Here is a 17,994-nt window from a genome sequence, read left to right as displayed (position 1 = left end):
CAACTATGTTGGAGAATGAAATCTCCTTCAATATATTTGGATGCTTACCAGATTGAAGAACACTGCTATAAACTTTTTGGTAGGAACTAAGTACATTAATAAAGAAATTTAGATGGATATATTATTTGATAAAATCAGAAAAGAGAAAGCTTAAAACATCTTCCCTAGAATATTATAGCATTATTGAAATAAATGCATGAATCAATGGCTTCTATCTAATATATCAATGTATATGTCATTTTTCGAAACCGACCACCTATCTCACAGAGTGACTCTGGGTAGTGTACAAATAAAATAATTAAAAAAGAACTGTGGTCTAAGAAAAGTGGAAAAAGAATAAAGTTTATAGTCTTTCTGCAGACTTAATTAATAAGTCTGGATTTAGTGAGTGACTATATATATAGTCATTCCTTCTAAATGTCTCTCATGTAAATATTCATATATTTGGTGCATGAACAACAGTGGATAATAGGTAACAGCCATTCTGCTTAATGTAAAATAGTTTAATAAGGACCAAGCTGAAGAAACCTTGTGCTGAAATCCAAATCCCATTACTAGCTGAGTAGTTCACATTCCTGTTTTCTCTTTCCATCCAGCATCGTGCTGATGCCACAGACTTGTTGACCACCATAGGCCTTGAAATAATCCAACAGGAGGGACTAGAGGAGGATGTTTTTATTGTGCTGCTCAAGAAAGTATCTGATGAGCCTTTTCTGGTAAGAGTGAAGACATCTGTACCTACCTACCTATTTATTTATCTGATTGATTGATTGATTGATTGATATATTGGGTTTCCTCTATTGCTCAAAGTGATGTACATCGTATTGTCTTCTTCAGTTTTTCACACAATAACCAGATTTGGGGGTGGGTGAGAGCTGAGAAAGGATTGATTGATTGATCATATGTGTATGGTCATCCATTTTGCAAGAAGCAACTCTGAGTATTCAGCTCAAATTAACCCCGAGAGGTTCCATGCCTGAAAGCAGACATGGACATGGGCCTTTCTGGTCCTGGTCTAACTTTATAACCACTATTCAGGGCTGTCAAACAGGCAGGCCACGGGCTTGATGCATTACGTGCAGGCCACACCCACCCCAGCTCCACAAAGGGAAAAAACATAGCAAAACATCATGTGACGGCAATGTGACACCATGAGTTCGACACCCATGCACTATATCATCAAATTGTGATGGTTCATTATTGAGTCTCATTATTTTTCCCTTAGGACTCAATTGAGATCAGAGGTCCTCTCCCTCTGTCCCTTAACACTTTTCTTTCTACTACATTTACTCTGTACAGTGGACACCCTTTATCAATCAAGGGAAAGGTAAGTCTGTCAGAGGTTCCACTGGGTGATTGGTGCCGACCATCTAGTCTTATAAGTAGATCTCCTTGTGCTAAGCCAGACATAGAAATGGTTCCTGAGAAGGTTCAGGTCCAGGCCCTCCAATCAACTTGCGGTACTGTTTGATAACAGTATGCCTGTCTCATGCTGATAACCACTCACAGAAATAGCTCAGCATATTAGGGGTGACATGATAGCAGTGTTCCAGTATTTGAGGGGCTTCCACAAAGAAGAGGGGGTCAAATTATTCTCCAAAGCACCAGGGGGTAGAACAAGAAACAATGGCTGGAAACTAATCAAGGAAAGAAGCAACCTGGAATTAAGGAGAAACTTCCTAACAATGAGGACAATTAACCATTGGAACGGCTTGCCTTCAGAAGTCGTGGGCGCTCCATCACTGGAGGTTTTTAAGAAGAGACTGGACAGTCACTTGTCTGAGATGGTATAGGGTCTCCTGCTTGAGCAGGGGGCTGGACTAGAAGACCTTCAAGGTCCCTTCTAGCTCTAGTCCTTCAATGGTGGCCGTGGTGGCTCAGGCTGTAAGATAGCCTGTTATTAAAACACAGTTTTAATTACAATTACTGCAGGTTCTAGTCCCACCAGGCCCAAGGTTGACTCAGCCTTCCATCCTTTATAAGGTAGGTAAAATGAGGACCCAGATTGTTGGGGGGGCAATAAGTTGACTTTGTAAATATACAAATAGAATGAGACTATTGCCTTACACACTGTAAGCCGCCCTGAGTCTTCAGAGAAGGGCGGGATATAAATGTAAATAAATAAATAAATAAATAAATAAATATTCTATTCTATTAAATTTATTCCTTGAGTTGGTCAAGACTGAGCTATGCTCAGAGTCAGATGGAGATCAAAATCAGGGGGAAGATGGTGAGCAAGATTAAGCATGGAAGTTAAAAGTTGCTGCTGCTGTTGCTGCTGCTACTGAGGAGGAGGAGGAGGAGGAGAGGAGGGAGTATAATGATGTACAGCTGATATAGAGAAAAGCATAACAGTTTTATAGGAAGAAAGGAGGTGGAAAGTTATGAATATGACATAGCAAAAACTCCCAGATTGCTATTGCCTACAGGCCAGGGAGCTTCCATGGAAGATCTTATGCATATTTTCTGATTCATATTTTCTGTCGAATCTATTGAGTACAGAAAGACAAATGTGTCTGGGAGGAAGATTGGCACAGGTAGAAGCTGTCGCTCTCTTTCATGTTCTGCTGCAGATCAATCCTCTCACTATCCAGCTGCTGCTTTCATTTCTGTTCTAACAGGTCTTCACAGATAAGGTTCACGTTGTACCTTAATTATGAGGTCTTTATAGCTATGTGATTTGAAAAGAAATAGGCACGTTTTTTTTTATCCTGGACCTTTCATGGAAGTAATTAAAATAGCAGCCTTCCCAAATTTACCAGAACTTCAGCTCTCATGTTTCCCAACTTCAGAAGCTGTTTATTGTATTGTATTCAATTCTGGGAATTGAAAACCCTGGTCAATATGGAGATGGAAAAGCTGTCCTTGAATGGGAATATATATCTGTCTTTCTGTCCATGGTTATATTTCAATGCTGTTGTGCTACCCAAGAATGCAGTTTATACATTTCAGGTGGTACACCCTAAGCCAGAGCTGTCAAACTTGTGGCCAATGGGCCGGATGCATCTTGCGCTGGCCACATCCACACCCAGTTTAGTGAAGGGGGAAAAAGTCATGATACGTCACGTGATGCTGCCATGACACTACGAGTTTGACACCCCTGCTCTAAGCCATGGATAATATTGATTTTTTATTGATTATGTGCTATCAAATAATTTTTGACTCTTAGCAATCACATAGGCAGATTTTCTCTATGATGATCTATCCCTAACCTGTTTTTTTCAAGTCCTTCAATGGTGCGCCCATCACCACTCTAACTGAGCCCATCCATCTTGCTGTCAGTTGTCCTATTCTTCTATTTCTATCCACCTTTCCCAGCATAAAGGCCTTTTCCAGATAGCTGGGTCTTCCCATAGAGAAGCATAAAAAGCTTATCATAAATGTATCCCTACGTGGGGAAGCATTATGAAAGGAGCTCATCAGCTAATTGGGAAGTAATCCTTGGGTTGAGGCCTGAGGTTCTAGCCCACAAAAAGAACAATTTCTCCAACTCAACAGTTGTCCCTCTATTAAGGCCAGAAGGTTTGCAATTCTGATAGGACTCCATCCCACATTAGGAGAATTCAGTCATTGAGTCATGCTGGATCATTTTGCTCAAATATTCAGTGCCCCCTTCTTTCCACCTAAGCCCTTCACTTGTTTCTTTCATCCATCATTCAGATAGTCAGGCAGAAAATTGCTTTGGCCATTGAAGAACTCAAAATGAAAATGCGAGTTTGGGAAATAGTGGAGAGGTAAGTGGCATACAAAGGTAAAACTCTCTCTTTCAAGTGACTTGAAAATGACCCATGGTCATTTTAGCTGCTGCCAATCTTGAAACACTGAGAACAGGCAAGCCAAACAGTGTTCTCTCCCGAACTGACAAATCAGAGTGCAAAAAATTCCAACAATCCTCCTGCATAATTTAGTACAGGTTGGACACCTGTGCTTGGCAGGGGCATTTGCCAGTGTGTGTGAGAGAGAAAGTGGGGAGGAAGAGAAAGAGAGAGAGAGAGAGAATGTTTTTATAAAAAATCAAGATGGCAGCTCAAACTCTGTGATCCAAAACCCCATGGAATGGGTAAGGGGAGAAAAGTGGGGGGTGGGGCTGATGTGGTCGGTCATAAGATTGAATAGCCATAGGGACACTGCAGTGGCTGTAACTTTGAAACTGGGTTTTAAGTATGGTGACTTTGCGAGAGTCCAGTTCTTGAAGAGAAAAGAACCCTCACAATACCCTTCAGTATCTCAAGGGGGAAGCTGAGTTTAGTGTGATTTGGGAAGTGTGGCTTTTGTCCAGAAATAATTCACAATTCACCTGCCAAAGAGAAGCAAAGGAATGGGCTGGTGCAGCGTTGATCTGGAAACAATCCAAAGATCCCTTGTGGAAGTTATCCTACTGTGCTCCATTCCCCACCCCCCTTCAGCTCATACGAGAAACCCATTAAGAAACAATATTTGTTTATGGCAGCAGCATTATGAGAAACCTATGAGCTTCATTCACATAATTATATTTCAGAGTAATCATTGTTGTATTTATCCTTTTATACATGAGAGACCACATTCTGAAGGTTGCAAAATCCTCATTTGTGCGCAGGTGATTATTTTTTTTTAGAGAGTCTGATGAAATATGGCACAGAGAAGCTTGATCAGTATTGGGTGTGTGTGTGTGTGTTTGTGTAGTTAATGAAAAAGCGATGAAGAAAATCACACACAGCAAAAGTGATAAAATCAGAAGATACTTGTTATAATCCTGCCCTCAGGATCTCTCTCTCTCTCTCTCTGTACTGTAGGAAGAGGCTGTAGTTAGGAATTACCAACATAAAAGATCCAGTGGGATTCTTTCTATCAGTAGCAAGACTCAGGCCTGCTTGGGTGGGTTTGTATTATAACTCTGAGGCATGAATACAGGGGACTAGCACCGCAGGAAAGGTTAACAGATAATAGTTTCTACTAGTCCAAATAAATAAGGAATCCTATAGCTATACTCTTATGTAGGTCTTACGTAGGTTTACTAAAAATAACTTTCACTACCTTCAGTGAATCTTACTCATAAACAATTGTTTCATAACTATAGAGATTCTGCAATTGAGTCTATTTATAATCTTATACTGACAGAAGAGGTTGAGGTGAGGCACAAATTCCAAAGTTCTATAAAATAGCATCTGATAGTAGAACAGTTCTTGCTGACCCAGATAAGCAAAGTAATACATACACAAACACACACACACACAAACACACACACACACATACACAGAGAGAGAGAGAGAGAGAGAGAGAGAGAGAGAGACTGAGGATGGATAAGGCAAGGACGGAAGACTATCCAGAGGTGGATTTCAGCAGGTTCTAACCAGTTCTGGAGAACCAGTAACAGAAATTTTGAATAGTTCGGAGAACCAGTAGTAAAAATTCTGACTGGCTTCACCACCCTCATCTATTCTCTGTCTCCCAAGTCCCAGCTGATCGGGAGGAAATGGGGATTTTGCAGTAACCTTCCCCTGGAATGGGGTGGGAATGAAGATTTTACAGTATCCTTCTCCTGCCATGCCCACCAAGCCACGCCCACAGAACCAGTAGCAAAAATTTATGAAACCCACCACTGATCCTATCCAACCCTAGAATGGAGTCAGAATCATAATGCTGGTACAAAATTAAATGAGGACAATCCTGATTCATCTCCAATGTATCGAATCCAACAAAAGCATCGACGTGTGTTTATGTCCAGCCATGTTTACTAAAGCTTCTGAGAAGCCGCTTAGTTTCAGCTTCTCCTATGTAGACTCATCTGGCTTGCTGCCCACACTGACCACTCAGAATTGGGCTATTCTTTAGGATTTGTCATCTAACTGGATAGGCTGTGAAATACAGGTGCTCCTCAACTTACAACAGTTTGTTTAGTGATCATTCAAAGTTGCAACGGCACTGAAAAAAGTGACCTTTGACCATTTTTCACACTTACAACCATTGCAGCATCCCCATGACCATGTGATCAAAATCCAGATGCTTCACAACTGGTCCATATTTATGACAGTTGCAGTGTCACGGGGTCATGTGATTGATCACCTTTTGCCACCTTCTGTCAAGCAAAGTCAATGGGGAAGCCGTATTCACTTAGCAACATGTCGCTAACTTAACAGCTGCAGCGATTCCCTTAACAGCTGTGGCAAGAAAGGTCGTAAAATGGGGCAAATTTCACTCAACAAATGTCTCACTTAGCGAACAGAAATTTTGGCCTCAATTGTGGTTGTAAGGATACAAGGACTACCTGTATAGAGCAGAAAAGCTTCCCTTTTTGAGAATGGATCTTTAGCAAGGGTTCTTTCAAAGAATGGTCTACTGGAATGCCTGTCGGTCTCTTTTATTAAATATCAAGGCAATGGAGAAAATGTCTTTTTCTATTTCACTTAAATATTCCTTCCCCTTCCACAGGCAGCTAAAGGATGAGAATGATGTGATCCGGAAGCAGGCGGTGATTACCTTAGTAAGTCTTAGTTTCTGCCTAGCCTGTTAGCTTCAAACTATCATTCTGCAATTGCAAAAAAGGGGTCTTACCGGAGAAATTAGGGAGGGATGTGGGCTTCTGGTTATACAGAAAAGTTTTCCATCTTCTTCTCCCTCCCAGCACTGGATGTTCCTTCAGACCTACTGCTGAGGGCCTCTGAATTCTCTGGAACAGATCGGGGCATTGTCTGAGAATCTGCAAAGAAATGTCTGTTGGGAGATATTTGGCTAGTTAGATGCAATCCATAAAGTCCCTCCCCCCGCTTTGTTTTTTACTAGGGTGTTCTTGGTATCCGCCACACAAATGTGTTCTCTGCCTTGTTGGAAATGTTAGAACTGGACACCAGTGAAGCAGTTCGTATCCAGGTCAGTAGAAGAACACTCCGGGGAGATTTAAGAGGGCTGGCTATCATTTTGGTTGGTAAGTATTTGGATATTTCCCATTACAGGTTATCAGAGCCTTTTCCACTCTGGGAATTGATAACGTAAATGTGAGGAAGAGCCTTAAGAAGAAGAAACAAGGAGGAGGAATTCTGGGCAGGTATTATGCACATTAAGAGAAGCTGTTACTGTAGAGCAAAGGTATAGAATCATATTTCCAACTCTAAACAAATTCTTATCTGAGAAACAAAAAGGAACTTTGGGGCTCACCCTGATATGAGTCCTGCACTGAACATGTCCTGGTAACTATTTTTTCATACGGAGACTGATATTGGCTGGATCTCCTCCCCATCCCTCAAGTGAGGCAGTTTTTATCTTTAGCTGTTCCAATTTGAAAGAAGCACTAAAGGCTGTTATGATTTGAACAGTGAAAGATCAAGTGGTTTCAAACCAGATTCTCCTAGAGAACCCACCAGGTATCTGAGCCTCATTACTGCCTCACAGACACGGATGACAGGCTCCATTCCTGGCAATCTAGTCTGGAAACATTTTATTTATTTAATTTTTAAATTAAATTTATATGCTGCCCAACTCACTATCCCGAGTGACTCTGGAGACACTCTCAATTAACAATTAATTTGAGGAGAAAGAAACTAGGATCCGGTTTATAGCGTTTATGAAGAGGAAGGTTAAAAATGCAAGAATTCCACTTGAATACCATGCCTTTAGATGAGAAATCTACCGTATTTTTCAGAGTATAAGACACACTTTTTCCCCCCTAAAAGAGGGTGAAAATTTGGGTGCATCTTATACACCGAATGTAGCCCCACCCACCAGCTCCCACCCTTCGGCCTCCACGCGTCCTCTCAAACTGAGCTTTTGGAGGGTACAAACTCAGCCTCTCAAACAGAGCTTTTGGAGGGTGAAAAAGCAAGGCGCAGAGGCCAAAATGGCAACCCAGAACAGCTGCTGCCTTGTTGGACCACTTCCACACTTCACCTGCCGTACTCACTGGAGCACCCTGTGGCGATCAGCTACATTTTTGAAGCTGCGTATCTGCCCCAATGTAGGCACGCTCACAACCAGCGAACCTGTTGCTAAAGTTCACCTCTGGGAACAGCTGATTTGGGGTATTCCAGGAGGCTAATCAGCTGACCAGGCTGTTTGCTAAGGACGCTAGCCAGATGAATATTGATGGATGCTGGTAGGCAGAGGCAGAATTTTTTTTTCTTATTTTCCTCCCCAAAACTAAAGTGCGTCTTATACTCCGGAGCATCTTATACTGCGAAAAATATGGTATATATCTATAAAAAATTTATGATGAAAAAAAATTCCTGTTCATTTCCTATTCCTTTTTTTTTTTTTTTTGATAGGAAGGGCTGCCAGCTTGCCTCTTTTGGAGGAGAGGCAATCAAATTTGTTCTTTATTTTGTTAATTGCTAGACATTTTATCAGGATAAAAAATAATTCCCACACAAGATCAGCCTGAATAACAGTTCCCTTGTGGTTGCTGCACAGTAAAGCAAGAGAATGAGGACTAATATTAAATATTAAATATGAATACATATTATTAATCTTATCTGCCAGGCTTCTGATTGCGTAGGATGGGGGGAATCTGCTGAGTAGAGAATAGTCGCTTGCTCACTTGATCAAAGGTCTAACAAGTAAAAAGCTGCCTTTTCCAGATTCTCATGCAAATAATTCTAGCTCTGCCCTAAACCCATAAACTTGTGTTTCAAAATAGCATAAGTTGTGGTGGTAGATGTGAAGCAGTTGTGAGGTGCTGCACTGTGAGGAGAGACTATTCCTCAGCAATTATTCTGCTTTAAGCATGGGTTCACTGCTGTTCTGAAATGCACTAAACCAGGGAGTGTCAAACTCAAGACCCACGGGATGCCCATGGGGCTGGCCTGGAAACAGCAAAGGACCAGCCTATGGTGCCTCTGCCAGTGAAAACGGAGCTCGGTGGAGTGGCGTGTGTGCCCCCGAGCTTCATTTTTGCTGGCACAGGGCTATCAAAATGAACTAAAAACAAAACAAAAGGAGAAATGTTTCACCATTTGCATTTGAGCGTGCAAGAAGGGACAGAAATTGAAAAAGGGAAAGAGGTAAGACAAAGAAAAGATGGGAAGAGAGCAAGGGAAGAAAAATAAGGAAAGAGGGGAAGGAAGAAGAAAGGAGAATGAAGAGGGAAGGAAGGAAGGAAGGAAGGAAGGAAGGAAGGAAGGAAGGAAGGAAGGAGAGAGATTATAATGAGAGTAAGAGAAGATCTCAGGGAAGTCCTGTCTTAGCACTTGGCCAGCACAGGTGCCCGCGACATGAGTCCTGTGTCATGCCCACCATGGCTATCCCCCTCCAGCCCTCCCCGGCCACCGAGGTTAAACACAATCCTGATGCGGCCCTAAATGAAATTGAGTATGACACCCCTGCACTAAGATTAAACCCATACTCAAAAGCACCATGGCATGATTTACCTCTCTTTCAAAATAGTAATGGATCAACGAAGCAGATCATGCTTGCTTCACTACCCTACCTACCTTGTGCCTTTCTGCTGTTTCCTAGGTACCTGATAGACACTCTCTGCTTCTCCCTGCCACTGTTCCCTGCCCAGATCAGTCTAGCTGAATGTCAGGGCTTGAAGGGGCAGCAGGAGAAGCAGGGAAAGATTGTTATTTATTTGTTATTTCTTGATATATGGGATCAGTGATCTGGCAGATAAAGAGCCCTCTCCACAACTTATGCTGCCACATTTTCCTGCTTTATTGGGAAACCTGGTATCTGATTTGCCAGGGGGAGGGCTAACTCATGGACATAGCTAACTCTCCAAACTCCGCATCTTCCCAAGTTGCAGCCCCAGCCCATATAAGGCAAAGTGATGAGTGATTGTTGTTCCCCCTTGTAGGTGATGTTCAATGGGAGGGGGTATTGAAGCAGGACAATCCATTAATCAATACTGTTAACCTGCCCCATATTAGAACTGTAAAGACAATGTCCTTCCTCAGCATCCTTCCAGTAGGGTGGCAAAATATGGTTGGGCAGTAAGATAACAAAATTTACACCAACATATTGGTGAACTATATTTTTAATCCAACCATTTGGCTGTGCTCTTTGTCAAGCATGCTGCATTTGCATCTGCACTGGGGTAGGATTAGACATCTCAGCTGGAGGGGTGTGTGTGCAGGGAATTGTGCAAGATGCTGAGTGCTTAATCATGCTTTTGGACAATCTATGAAACTACTCAGTGAGTCTGAAGACTTAAGTGGATGAGGTCCAAATCTGTCCTATGGGGACTGTGCCGTAAGGGAAGTCAAAAGTTATAGTTCAGAAACATCAAATTTCCCAGTGAAGATACCAAGTCAGCAAGCAAACACTGCAATGGATGTAATCAAACATTCTTAATGTTTCTGAAATATGTATCTCATAAGGGAGTTTTGTTGACAACTTCTTTTCTATTTTTGTTTTTCCTGCTTTTCTTTTTCTCCCTTCTAACCTCTGCCTCCTTTTTTTTTCCAGGGAATCTAGCAAAGCCTTGGAGATACTTGACCGACACTCAGAAATTCAGAAAGAGTTGATGGTCCACTCTTTTATAATCCAATGAAATGATCTTTTTTGGCATGCAGACCCAAGTGGTGGATTAAAACATTGCCTCTGGGTTTCCAGTGAGCAGAACAGACAAAATGTAGGGTCTGTCTTTGACAGGTGGGTTCAGGGTACCATTTGCATTTGTGGGAGGTTCAGTAAATGCCAAATGTTCAGGCCATCTGTTTGAGGTTCTCTCTGTGCAGCCAGTTTTCCTGCAGACTGTTGGCTCTGCATTGCCATGTGGTTAATGTAATTCCAAGTTACATCTATCTTGCTGCTGTCACCTCAAGCAAATCACCAGGGTCAATTCTGCTGAAACTGTTGCCCAGGCAGGAAATGAAATCTAACTAGGAAAGAGCCCTGAAGGTGCATCAGCTCTACTTTTGACCAGAAACCCTTTTCAAATTTTGTTCCATAACACAAAAAAAATCAGAAGAAAGCTTTTGCTTTGAACAAGAGAGAGTTTTGAATTCCGGAGAAGCTGAAATTCAGGTCAGCAGATTATTTGATATAGATAAAAATGCATAGGAAGAAAGGCTGCATTTAGGAAGACTGAGCTTCCAATCCACACGATGGCAAACATCGCCTTTGTGTTTAAATATTTTTATTTCTTGCAAATTGGTACTATTTCTGACCACTAATTGCCCCAGCAAATGCAGAACTACATTTCCCCCCCTGGCTATAGTGAGTTGTTGAGCCTGCTTTCTTTGACTATTAGCAAAGGGCTATCTTCCATGAGAGGAATTGTCAGAGTTTGTTGCAGCACACACAATCGGACAATTCAACAGGATTCAAAAGTTCTTTATATACATAATAACACATATAAGGCATGTATACAATACCCTTGTAGGTTTTTCCACGTTGTAGAGAAGGGATATAGCAAGTACAAACACAGCACAAAATGCAGGCCAGCAAAAGGAGGCAAGCAAATGGAAGTGGCAAAATGGAGGAGGGAGAAGCTAGTGCCCTCAAGTTCAAACTGTCCCTTATGGTCCCATACAACAAATACTATGTTTCAGTTACCAAATAGTCCCCCATTGTCTGACCTGTTGCTATGCCTATTCCAGTTCATGAGGATGTAAATAGGGATATTTACATTGACAGGAATGGTTACTGGCTGAAAGAAAAAGGGGATCATAACATAACATAACATAACATAACATAACATAACATAACATAACATAACATAACATAACATAACATAACATAACATAACATAACATAACATAACATAACATAACATAACATAACATAACATAACATAACATAACATAACATAACATAACATAACATAACATAACATAACATCAGAGTTGGAAGGGACCTTGGAGGCCTTCTAGTCCAACCCCCTGCCCAGGCAGGAAACCCTACACCATCTCAGTCAGATGGTTATCCAACATTTTCTTAAAAATTTCCAGTGTTGGAGCATTCACAACTTCTGAAGGCAAGTCGTTCCACTTATTAATTGTTCTAACTGTCAGGAAATTTCTCCTTAGTTCTAAGTTGCTTCTTTCTTTGATCAGTTTCCACCCATTGCTTCTTGTTCTACCCTCAGGTGCTTTGGAGAACAGCCCGACTCCTCTTCTTTGTGGCAGCCCCTGAGATATTGGAACACAGCTATCATGTCTCCCTAGTCCTTCTTTTGTTAAACTAGACATACCCAGTTCCTGCAACCGTTCTTCATATGTTTTATCCTCCAGTCCCTAATCATCTTTGTTGCTCTTCTCTGCACTCTTTCTAGAGTCTCAACATCTTTTTACATCGTGGCGACCAAAACTGGATGCAATATTCCAAGTGTGGCCTTACCAAGGCATTATAAAGTGGTACTAACACTTCACGTGATCTTGATTCTATCCTCTGTTTATGCAGCCCAGAACTGTGTTGGCTTTTTAACAGCTGCTGCACACTGCTGGCTCATATCTAAATGGTTATCCACTAGGACTCCAAGATCCCTCTCACAGGTACTACTATTGAGCAAGGTACCACATATACGGTACTGGTGCATTTTGTTTTTGGCCTAAATGTAGAACCTTACTTTTTCACTGTTGAATTTCATTTTGTTAGATAGCCCAATGTTCAAGTCTGTCAAGATCTTTCTGTAACTTGAGCCTATCTTCTGGAGTGTTGGCTATTCCTGCCAGCTTGGTGTCATCTGCAAATTTGATGAGTTCCCCATCTATCCCTCGTCCAAGTCATTGATGAAGATGTTGAAGAGTACTGGGCCTAAAACAGAGCCTTGGGGTACTCCACTGCATACTTCCCTCCATGTGGATGTAGTTCCATTGAGGACTACACGTTGAGTGCGGTTGGTCAGCCAATTACGAATCCATCTGGTGGTGGTGCTGTCTAACCCACATTTTTCTACTTTATCTAGTAGTAGGTTATGGTCTACTTTATCAAATGCTTTACTGAAGTCCAAGTAAATTATATCGACAGCATTCCTCTGGTCTACTAATTTTGTCATTTTGTCAAAGAATGCGATAAGATTAGTCTGGCATGATCTGTTTTTGACAAACCCATGTTGGCTTTTGGTTATTACTTTGTTTGCTTCTAGGTGTTCGGTGATTCGTTGCTTGATTATCTTTTCCAGAATCTTCCCCGGTATTGAGGTCAGACTGATAGGTCTGTAGTTTCCTGGATCTGTTTTTTTCTTTTTTGAAGATGGGAACTACATCAGCTCTTTTCCAGTCCTCTGGCAGCTCCCCTGTGCTCCAGGATCTTTGAAAGATATAGTTCAGTGGTTCTGAGATCACGTCTGTCAGTTCCTTCAGAACCTTGGGGTGTAATCCTGGTGATTTGAACTCGTCTAGGGTAGACAGGTGTTCACTTACCATTTTCTTCCCTATTTTAACTTGTGTTTCTAATCTGTTTTTTGTAGTGCTGTTTTTGATAGGTTGGATTGTGTTTTCCTTTTGTGTAAAGACAGATGCAAAATATGAGTTAAGTAGATCTGCTACCTGTTGCTTGTCATCTTCTTGCCACTTTCTCCCAGCAATGGGCCAATTGTTTCCTTGACTTTTTTCTTGTTTTTAACATGTTGGAAGAAGCTTTTTTTGTTATTTTTTACTTTTGTCGCTAGCCTTTGTTCATTGTGAGCCTTAGCTTTCCTCACTTCATCTTTACAGGCTCGGGCTATTTGCTGATATTCTGCCTTAGTTATTTGCCCCTCTTTCCACTTTTTATATTTGTCCTTTTTGTCTTTCAATTTGTCAGATAGTTCTTTATGCATCCATGCTGGTTTCTTTTGAGATCTACTATTTTTCTTCTTCATTGGTATTGTGAAAGAAAATAGAACTAGGGTCTTGAGCAGGGAAATCTCCAAATTTGGTGACTTTAAGACTTTGTGGATGTTAGCTCCAGGACTTCCTCAGCCAACCATGCTGGCTGGGATATTTTGCTTGTTGAGGTCCACAAGTCTGAGAGCTGCTAAATTTTGAGGCCCCTGGTCTTAAGGACTCACTGGATGAAAAACATGGTAGTGCATTGAGTGGCACCTTTTGTGTTTCCTTGGGATTGTTAACAGTTAGCCTTTTTTGCCATTCCAAATAGAGGGCTTGGCTGGGAACATCTCTGTTGCTATGGCTGGGTCGCTGCTGCTGCATTTCTGAAATAACCAGCATGGAATAAGAAGCTTCTTAATCAAAACCCGATTTTTTTTTAAATGCAAAAAAATATTTAAATGGAATTCAGCCAGCATCAATGCAGAGCAGCATGAATACGTATTTTTCAGCATGTTTAATTAAAAGAACTTAAATTTTGTAAAATAAATATGTGCCAAATATTAATATGTTTGCAATTGATTAGATGATGGGAAGATGGCAGTATAGTTTACTTCTTAGTGAGTAGTGAGGATAGGTGTTGTATTTATTTATTTATTTATTTATTAATTAGATTTCTAGACCGCCCTTCTCCCGAAGGACTCAGGGCGGTGTACAGCCTTATTAAAACACATAGGTACACAATAAATTTAAAATACATTTAAAATGAAATATTTAACCGGCCAATTTAAAACTAAAAACGGTCAAACAACCGATGTAAAACCCTAAACTATAAAATCACCATTAAAAACCCATAACTTAAAAAACTAACCCAGTCCAGCGCAGATAAATAAGTAAGTTTTGAGCTCGCGGCGAAAGGTTCGGAGGTCCGGAAGTTGACGAAGTCCTGGGGGGAGCTCATTCCAGAGGCGGAGCCCCACAGAGAAGGCCCTTCCTGGGTGTCGCCAGACGACACTGTCGCGCCCGACGGCACCCTGAGGAGTCCCTCTCTGTGAGAGCGCACGGTCGGTGAGAGGTATTCGGTAGCAGCAGGCGGTCCCGTAAGTAACCCGGCCCTATGCCATGGAGCGCTTTAAAGGCGTTCACCAACACCTTGAAGCGCACCCGAAGGCCACAGGTAGCCAGTGCAGCCTGAGATAGGTGTCACTCGGGAGCCACGAGGGCTCCCTCTATCACCAGCGCAGCTGCATTCTGGACCAACTGCAGCCTCCGGATGCCCTTCAAGGGAGCCCCATGTAGAGAGCATTGCAGTAGTCCAGGCGAGGCGTCACAAGGCGTGAGTGACTGTGCACAAGGCATCCCGGTCTAGAAAGGCGCAACTGGCGCACCAGGCGGACCTGGTGGAAAGCTCTCCTGGAGCGGCCGTCAAATGATCTTCAAAAGACAGCCGTGCATCCAGGAGAACGCCCAAATTACGCACCCTTTCCATCGGGCCAATGACTCGCTCCCGACAGTCAGCCGCGGACTCAGCTGACTGTACCGGGATGCCGGCATCCACAGCCACTCCGTCTTGGAGGATTGAGCTTGAGCCTGTTTCTCCCCATCCAGACCCGTACGGCTTCCAGACACCGGGACAGCACTTGATAGCTTCATTGGGGTGGCCGGTGTGGAAAGTACAGCTGGGTGTCATCAGCGTACAGCTGGTACCTCACACGAAGCCACTGATGATCTCACCCAGCGGCTTCATATAGATGTTGAACAGAAGGCGGAAGAATGACCCTGCGGCACCCACAAGTGAGGCGCGGGGTGACCTCTGCCCGTCAACACCGTCTGCGACCGGTCGGAGAGATAGGAGGAGAACCACCGATAAACGGTGCCTCCCTCCCCTCCAACCGGCGCAGCAGGATACCATGGTCGATGGTATCAAAAGCCGCTGAGAGGTCTAATAGGACCAGGGCAGAGGAATAACCCTATCCCTGGCCCTCCAGAGATCATCCACCAACGCGACCAAAGCCGTCTCAGTGCTGTAACCGGTCGGAAGCCGGACTGAACGGGTCCAGATAGACAGTTTCCTCCAGGTGCAGGAAACTGATATGCCATACTCTCTACAACCTTCGCCGCATGAGCGGGTTGGAGACCGGCGATAATTACCTAAAACAGCCGGGTCAGGAAGGCTTCTTGAGGAGGCCTCACCACCGCCTCTTTCAAGGTGGCGGAAGACTCCTCCAACAAGGAAGCACTCGTAATCCCTGGAGCCAGCCTCGTGTCACCTCCTGAGTGGCCAGCACCAGCCAGGAGGGGCACGGGTCCAGTAAACTGCGTGGTGGCATTCAATCTACCCAGCAACCTGTCCATGTCCTCGGAGTCACAGGGTCAAACTCATCCCACACAACATCACCAAGACCGCCTCAGATATCCCGTCTGAATCGCCACAATTTTGGTCCAGACCGTCCCTAAGCTGAGCGATTTTATCGTATAGATAACCGTTAAACTCCTCAACACGTCCCATAGCGGGTCATCCCGCTCCCCTGGTGAAGGAGGGCGGGTCACCAAACAGGGCAGCTGGGCGGTTATCTGCCGGCGCAATGAGGAGGAGGCGTGGAACGCCTCGCTTCCCTCAGTGCCACTAGGTAGGTCCTGGTATAGGATCTAACTAGTGTCCGATCAGCCTCTGAACGGCTGGACCTCCAGGAACTCTCTAGGCGTGTTCTCCGGCGTTTCATCCCCTCAGCTCCTCGGAGAACCAAGGAGCGGTTGGGATCTGCGCGGGTCAGACCCAGCCGCAGCCCGTTCCCAGGCTGCAGCTAGTTCCTCTGCCGTGCCGTGAGCCAGACCCTCAGGAAGTGGCCCAAGCTCCGTCCGAAACCTCTCTGGGTCCATCAGGCGCCTGGGACGGTACCACCGTAATGGTTCCGTCTCCCTGCGGTGTTGGGTAGCAGTCAGAAAGTCCAGGCGAAGAAGAGAGTGATCTGACCATGACAAAGGTTCAGTGACTATTTCCTTTAAGTCCAGATCTCTCAACCACTGACCAGAGACAAAAATTAGGTCCAGTGTGCCTGTGGGCCATCCACTACTTGAGTCAGGTCCAAGGCCGTCATGGAGGCCAGGAACTCCCGAGCTACCGTCGACGACGAGCCGGCAGATGGCAAGTTAAAGTCCCCCATGACTAAAAGTCTGGGGTCTCACTGCCACCCGGCAAGCACCTCCAGGAGCTCGGGCAGGGCAGCTGTCACGCAGCAAGGAGCCAGGTGCGACCAGCAAGCCCATCTGACATCTATGACCCCATCTCACAAAGAGGATTCACACCGCAATCTGAGGTACAGTGGTCTCCTCGGCTCTAGACTCTCTTTAATAGCAACGCCACCTCCTCCCCTACCCTGGGCCTGATGGAATGCATCTCGACCAGGGCACACCCTTCAGTGCCCAACCAGGTCTCCGTGCGCCTATAATATCCGTGGCACCCCTGTATCAGATCATGTATTAGGGGCCTTGTGTCCCACGGACCGTCGTTGCATAACATCAGGCGAAGGCCCAGGCTCTGAGGGTCTTGACCATCCGAGAGCAGGAGAAGTCAGGATCGGGGCGCTGGAACTGGTTTCCCTCCCGACGGGCTACCCCCTCATCCGCCTAACCTCCACCCCACCCTCCTCCCCCACCAACCCAAGCCCGTCGATTTCCACCCTCCCCGTAAAAGTCCCATTAAAACTCCCCTTAAAAAATCGGTTAAAACAATTAATTAAAAATCCCCTAAGTCTCCTATTCTTGGCATGCCATCTCTCGGGGTTCCAAAACCCGTCCTCAAGATAGGCCCTCGATAACGTGAGGCCAGACCTGAGAGGGGAATCTAAAGGGCAAGAAGGTCCGCGCTGAAAATGTCCGCATGATGAAAACACGGCAAGCAGACCCATCCTGGTTGGTCAGGATATCTCCGGGTGGGAAAAGTCGGTGAAATCCATCTCAGTCTCAGTCTCAGTCTCGGGCAGTAGATGAAATAGTCACCGCCTTATACAATCACTCAGCACCGCAACGGCTCACCCCCGTCCATTGAATCTCGGAAATTGCAGCCCAATTTGGCTGCCGATGGTAGCAAACTGAGGCTCGATGATGTTCTATGGACAGTCCAAGGGTGGTCGGGGGAGAAAGCGAGTCCTCAATTTCACGGACTCCATGGGCTCCATCTCGGCTCCACCTGGGAAACTCCACTGCCAACGTCCGGGTCATCTTCATCCACGACCCGATGTCAGGGCCGTCAACACCGTCAGGCCAATGTCAGGGCCGTCAGCGCCGGCGCCACCTACCAAGCCAGGGCACCGCCCGGAACAGAAACGCTCTA

The 17,994-nt window shown here is 44.3% G+C and overlaps 1 protein-coding gene across 1 annotated transcript in view; it reads left to right on the top strand.

Annotated features, from left to right (window-relative positions):
* HEATR9 (HEAT repeat containing 9) overlaps positions 1-11,586 on the top strand; it is a 46,819-nt gene extending 35,233 nt beyond the window's left edge. Inside the window, exons 11-16 of the mRNA XM_058165548.1 lie at positions 597-716; positions 3,661-3,734; positions 6,409-6,460; positions 6,760-6,846; positions 6,930-7,021; positions 10,375-11,586. Coding sequence (XP_058021531.1) covers positions 597-716; positions 3,661-3,734; positions 6,409-6,460; positions 6,760-6,846; positions 6,930-7,021; positions 10,375-10,459 — 510 coding nt within the window. The 3' untranslated portion in view covers positions 10,460-11,586. The remainder of the gene's footprint in view (positions 1-596; positions 717-3,660; positions 3,735-6,408; positions 6,461-6,759; positions 6,847-6,929; positions 7,022-10,374) is intronic.
* Positions 11,587-17,994: the final 6,408 nt, after the last annotated feature.

Source organism: Ahaetulla prasina, chromosome 2 (genome assembly GCF_028640845.1).
Source record: "Ahaetulla prasina isolate Xishuangbanna chromosome 2, ASM2864084v1, whole genome shotgun sequence".
Taxonomy (NCBI): Eukaryota; Metazoa; Chordata; class Lepidosauria; order Squamata; family Colubridae; genus Ahaetulla; species Ahaetulla prasina.
Note: the sequence above shows the minus strand (reverse complement) of the source record. Positions and strands in the feature narration are given on the sequence as shown.